Source organism: Hipposideros armiger, unplaced genomic scaffold, assembly GCF_001890085.2.
Source record: "Hipposideros armiger isolate ML-2016 unplaced genomic scaffold, ASM189008v1 scaffold_1348, whole genome shotgun sequence".
Taxonomy (NCBI): Eukaryota; Metazoa; Chordata; class Mammalia; order Chiroptera; family Hipposideridae; genus Hipposideros; species Hipposideros armiger.
The window spans coordinates 188873-195420 of record NW_017732698.1 but is presented as its reverse complement, the minus strand read 5'-3'; the positions used below and the strand labels follow the sequence as shown (position 1 = coordinate 195420).

General features: G+C 36.6%; 1 protein-coding gene across 1 annotated transcript in view; it reads right to left on the bottom strand.

Annotated features, from left to right (window-relative positions):
- Positions 1-437: 437 nt before the first annotated feature.
- ZNF804A (zinc finger protein 804A) overlaps positions 438-6548 on the bottom strand; it is a 63912-nt gene continuing 57801 nt past the window's right edge. Inside the window, exons 3-4 of the mRNA XM_019633588.1 lie at positions 6258-6388; positions 438-4139 (exon numbers count right to left, since the gene is read on the bottom strand). Of these exons, the coding sequence (XP_019489133.1) occupies positions 899-4139; positions 6258-6388 (3372 nt within the window). The 3' untranslated portion in view covers positions 438-898. The remainder of the gene's footprint in view (positions 4140-6257; positions 6389-6548) is intronic.

The window sequence follows — 6548 nt, the reverse complement described above, 5'->3', positions numbered from 1 at the left end:
AATACATTTAAGAATTTTAACATACAAAAATGTTATAAAAACTTATATTGATTATTTGCCATTTCTTGCTTACTAGTAGTTTTACAGTTCTTGAAGAAATACTATGTACTTTGCATCGTTTAGAGTTATTTCCCCCCCAATACTAACATTATTTTAACATGAATTTCCATGGTTTATTGTCTAGAGGGTCAATTGTCCAGGAAATATAATAAACTTTTAGTATAAGTAACATTGGAACAAACAGAAAAACAAATGGGCCTGTTATACTTATTCTGAAAGATGGTATCATAGTTTAAGGACTAATAGAATTCCAAAGATATTTTGCAGAGCCGCTGAGATTCAGAGATGCCCATGGATTAAAGACACAATATAAATCCAAAACCTACACTTACTATACATTCCCCAAACAGTAAAACCAACAAAAAACAGAAGTGTGGTTTACTTAAATATTTAACAAAAATTTATTGCAAGAGATATTTTTCACTGAATTTACAGTTTCAAGGAACATGGTACAAAACATAGTGCCATCAGCGTTGTCTAAACATTAAATAGGTGCAAATACACAAAGATTTAAATAAAAAACAAAGAGCATACTTTACAACATAAATTACAGTACTATAAATATATTTTATGTACATTATACATACTCTTAAGACATCATTTTAATATACAGCATATATCGTATTTATTTTTAAACTATTCAGTGCCTTAATAATATTATATATCAGAAACTAAGTATTTATTTGCATCATTAGACTTACAGTAAATGATTTCATATCAATGAGGCCATAGTTTGACTAGTTTCTTTCCACCCTTTCAATAGGCAATTATCCACGTGGATGAGCATGTACGCATATAGCAATAGTTTTCCTATTTTCTTTCCGGTTCGTGGTGATGACTAGAAGAGGGGCTGGAGTGGGATGACCGCAGGGTGCGGGGAAAGCAGCGAAGGAAAGAGAGCGTGGGGCAAAGGCGGGAAAGCCAGGTGGCTCGGATGAAGAACCGACGCTGGAATGATTGGCATCTGAGGAGGAGCAACGAAAGCTGGCTGATTCCCTGGACACAGCCTGGGTCCTACGGGTCCTACTGAGATTTGAGGTAACGATGTTCTGGTGAGAGCTGGGACTTGGGACAGAAACTGTTGGTGTGGCTGAAGCACTTTAAAGGTTCCTGCGGCGGCGGCGGCCGCGGCGGCGGCGGCGGCGGCCGCGTGCTGCTGCAGAACCGTGTGGTGGATGGTGGTGACGGAGGTAGAGCATAAGGGCTGCTGCAGGGACAAAGGCTGCAGAGGTATGCCAGGGGGCGGGAGAGCAGCGGGAGGGAAAGTAAATTTGACCTTGTTGGCCAGCATGTTCGGTGGCATGATGTGCTGGTAGACCTCACAGGGTAGGTTTTTCAATTTGTCGTGGTTTTCTATTGGGATCAAGAAGGCCTGTTCTGGTAAAGCCAGTGGAGCCAGGATTTGCTCTGTGGTTACAAAGGTGTGGCCACTGACATGTGCTTCTTTGAACGGTAACGGTGGCGGTGCGTTAAGAATTCCTGAATTAAAACGCAGCCACTCGGTGGACGCCTCATTCACCTTGCCGTGGGGAAGGGTGTCCGCCAGCTCATAATGGCAAAGGTATGCCTTAGGTTGCGGCTGCCTGAAGTTCCTTTCAATACTAGGCACCTTGAAAGGGATTTGCATTTCATGAGTATCTATAGTCTTGCTTCTTTCCTTGTGTTCCCGCAAAGTACTGCCGATATCTTCTTTTGCTGGGGCGCTGGCGACGTAGACAGGTGTGGTGGGTACATTGGAAATCTCCGGCAGTTCACCAGCGGTGGCCTCCGTGACGAAATGCTCAGTTTCACCACTAGTTCCAGGAGGAAGGGGACTGCTGGGATGTGAAGTCAGCTTGTTTCCTATTTGGTCTGTTTGTTCCGAGTTCCTTTCGACATCTGCAATGTCTTCTGGTGGTGATTCCTCTTTTTTGTCTTCACTTATTAACTCACCCTGGTGGCATAAGGAAGAATTCCCATTCATGGGATAATCTGTATTTTCTTTGAGTTCTAAAGCTTCAGCTCTGGTGTGGAATCTGCTTCTTTTTCTCCTCCGTTTCCTTTTAGGCTTAAAGGGCGCGGAAGCACGTGGTGGCCCCAAAAATTCTTCCGGGAAATAATTTTGTCCACTCGAACTTTCATCTGATGAATAAGAATATGAATGTTGTCTACGTTTTCGATGAACTCTTTCTGACTCATTAATGAGAGAATTATAACTTCTTTTAACAGCCTGATTCTGACTCATGCATTTCATGTCATTTTGAAGAACGAGGCATTTGTGATCCTGACTACAGCTGGGCGGTTTGGCTTTACAACTACAGTAAGTTCTGGCGTATGTTAAATTATGTTTCCCAGAATGCATTGTTGTTGGGTTGGACTGTCCATTTAAAACAATCGAGTTCTTTGTACAGTGATTTTTAGAACTAATATTATCGTTATTATATTCAGTGTTCCAGGTTTTACACATTTCTTCATTTTCACTTAAGCATATAGATGCTGATTTGGGCCTTTTAACAGGTAATTGATGTGAGTCTAATAATTGCTCTACAGCTAAATACTGCTTTTCTGAAATTGTTTCCAGTAGATTTTTCCTAGTTGTATCAGTGTCACTGTTTTCTGTTTCCAGTTTGAAATGAGTTTTTGATTCTTTGGTTTTCTCCCCATAATGATGTCGACATAACTTTCTTCTTTTTTTCTTTCTTCTACTTTTATGGAAGCAGTGTTCATGAGTATCTTTCAACCTTGTTTTGCCATATTTTTCATCTAGAGTGTCCTTTTTAGAGTGTTGCTTTTTAATACAACTATATTTTTTTGTTTTTCTGATCCTACAGGAAATAGTTTTATACCTCTGACCTGTATTCTCACTTTTTCCAGAATCACAACTATTGGAGCGTGTATCTTCAGCACAAAGAGGAGTGACCTGGGTGGGTTCATTTCTGCTACCTCCAATTTTATAATCTGTGAGTCGGGCACTAGATGTGTCTTTGGAATCCAAAACTGGTCTCTTGCAAATGTCCTCTCCCTTCTGCTGAGAAGAAAGATCGTTTAAAGGCAGCTTATTTTTATCTAGATTGTTGTTTAATTTCGTGGACTTGAAGTCAAAACAGAGAGGATTACAGCTGTAGGAAATTGATGGTTGAGTAGTTGTGAAAATCAGCATTTCTGATGGCCACTGAAGAACTGTGGATCCATCTTTGTTAAGTACAGGTACAAATGGCTCACATGGTCTTTTATAGAAATCTGCTTTTTTATGTAAGGTTATATTATCCTCTTCAGACTTTGAAGGGGCCAACATCTCAGGATCATGGTTTTGATTTTCAGCTTCAATTGTGGGTGCATCATTGTCCTTAATATTTTCCTCTGTGGTAGCTCCCAAAGATATGCAACCATTAGCCACATCAGTAACTGTGCATTTATTTCCTAACAACTCAGAACTGTTTCCACTCATAGGTATGTCTTCATTAATAACAGCATCTTCCAGGGGTATTGGATCTGCTAATGGGACTGAATTTTGACAGTTACCTGCATCCGAAGATAAAGAGAGTTGAAACTGGCAAAATGAAGGTAATAATAATGTATCTTTTTCAATAGAAACTTCTTTCATCTCTTGAGTTTGAGCAGTTTCTTTTTCAGTGCATATTCCCTCTGGTGGATGAAAAGAGTTAGCGTTCTCCTCAGAACTCAAAAGCACATCTGTTGGGGAAGATAGTTGAAGATGACAAGCACTGGGGACAAATCTACTTTTTCTGTTAAATCCTTTTTCCACGGAGGCATCATCATTGTATTCAGAGAAGGCTGCAGCTGAGGACTCCAGCTTCACAGACGCTTTCTTTGGAAATGCAAAAGAAAAGCCAATTTTGTGTCTGGGAATTCCCTGGGTTTGATCTCCAAGTTGATTATTTTTTGTATAACTATTTGCACTTTCTGGATCTGCAGCAAGAGTGGTAACATCTTTAGCATTCTCTTCACTATGAATCAAAGTATATTTGAAGTCTTCCTGGTTATTATCTGAATCCACAACAGCTCTTTGGGAAATTTCATTACAGTTTTCTCTAACAGTAACAGTTGTTGACTTGAACATGGGGCCACTTCCAGGAGCACTACAAAAAAAGAAAAAAGAAAAAGTGTATATTAGAGCACTTTTGAGGAAAACTATTCAAACACAGTCATCTTAGAAATGTCATTATAAGATATTTTTTCAAGTTTTAAAAAAATCTTTGTAAGGAAATTACTTTTGTATATAATACAGTTGCCTTCCTTAGTGCCGCAATTTCATTTAGTTATTGGTTAGTGCTTGGGATAACTTGGAGGTGCTGTCATGAGGTTACTTTTATAGCTATTAACAGCAATGCCAACGGTATTCCTATGCTCTTAACCAATGCTTCTTGACCAAGACTTTTTCCCCCCATGCCTCTTCAGTGACACTTGGGAGTACGGTAGAATTCTCTAAAGCAAATGTTACTTTTAATTCATAAATACTTAATATCATTGACACTATATGGAGAATATGAAGAAAATGAAAGAGAAATTCTCAGTCATGACTTCAGAAGGGCTGGGAATTCACCAATGTTCACTGAAAGTCTAACACAGGCCAGGTTGCATGCTGCAATGCAAAAAATGATAATACTAGCTCGATGAGAGCTTTGAGTCTTCTGGAATTGCTATTTCTAATATTTAAAAATTACCCTGGAGTTATAAATAGTGTCATAATATACAGTAAATAAAAGATAAATTTAAGATAAAAGACTATTTACTTACAATGTGAATTCTATTTATTTGGAATTTCAATACACCAAAAATAGTGAGTTCTGACTAAAAGTACTATACTCTTTAGTGCATAAACAAGAAACTACCTAAACATCATCTTTACCCAACCAGAATCATACTACAAGTATGCAGAATTTCCATGTTATTTAAGAAGTTAGTTTCTTATGAGTTATGTTTGGCCCGAAATTTTTAATTGAATAATTAATCTTTAATCTTTAATACAATGGACTGTTTCTTTGCCTTATTTGATAGTAAAGAACAACACTACTTCCTAGTTGTACATCTTTAGAGGCACTGAATTAATGGGAAAATCATGTGTGTGAATATATTTGTCTATGTGCATGTGAATATGTGTGTGTGAGCATATGTATGTATAATGCGAAATATGTGCCACATACTGAGGAAACTAATTTAGATAAGAAGTATTGCTTCTTTTGTACATATCTTATTAACTCTAGTTTTCTTAATATACTAGAATTTATATTCCCAAATGCTACTTATAGGAAATTAAAATACATAGGGCTTATGATTCTCTATAACATAAACTTGTATAATTTTTCATTTATTACCACTCAGAATAAAAATATCTAGTTGGTATAACTGAATAGCAGTTATATTTTATTTTAACAGTTCTATGTAGGATTCCAAATACACTTAAATGCTATTTTGATTTTTTCCAAATTTGATATCCCAAACGATATTTTGATGTATTTATATCCCCTAACACTATTCTATACAAAATAAGTTTGATGTAAAATAGCTTGTCCATAGATAACAGAAAGAGAGACCTATTTATTGGGAGGAGGAGAGAAGGACACTCTCAGTGGGGTTTTCTTTTCATACCATGGCCCTGGTCTGAACTGTAAGCTCTGAATTGTAACAGTATAACTGCTGTTGTTAGAAGCAGGTCAAAGTGTAACAGTTGTGAACATCTAACAGCCCAGTTACAGTTAGTTCTTTCACAGTGAAACTAAGTTTGACCTGCCTCTGAAATATACAGGGTTTTTCTGACCCCTTTCTTATATTCTTAAAATAATTTCAAAAGAATCTTCTCCAAATTTTCAATTAAAAAAATAGTTTCCTCTTAAAACTCCATTTATAACAAAGGTCATAAAATGGTGCTTTGGTCACTTATTCAATCAAATGTTTTGGATTTCACTAAGAAATGGAATACCTTTCAACTAAGATCGCTTAAATAGCAGAATAATGTGAAATTTATTTTTTTACAAATTAAAGCCATAGTAGTTTTGGCTTTTTATTGAAAGGTGCATCAAACATGTGTTTGCATAAAATGCAAATTCAATTTACTGTTTAAAATCCCTAGAAAGCCATGAAAATGTGAGTCTTATTTTGGGTACATAAATAAATAAATTTGTGTCCTTGATTTCTATGTTTCTTTCTTTTTTTGTCATTAGATTTTATGAAAACTTAACATTGCATTGCACACTCACCATACAGTTTCTTTCCTTAGCTCGGCCAGCTTATGCAGACGTTGGAGTGCCTTTTCCTGTTTTCTTTCATCTTTCCTGGATTTAGATGCTACATTTCGAGCAAATTCCCTTTGTTTCAGTTCTTTGAGTCTCTATTAAAAAATATGGAAATTATTAATAGTATTTGGGTCTACAGCAATGTTAAAGTTACTATTGTTCTTATTGTTATAATTATCCAATACATCATCTTTGACCTCATCTAAGGAGAATTCATTTGTGACAATCCACTTAGGAGAAAAAAAAAAAAATATA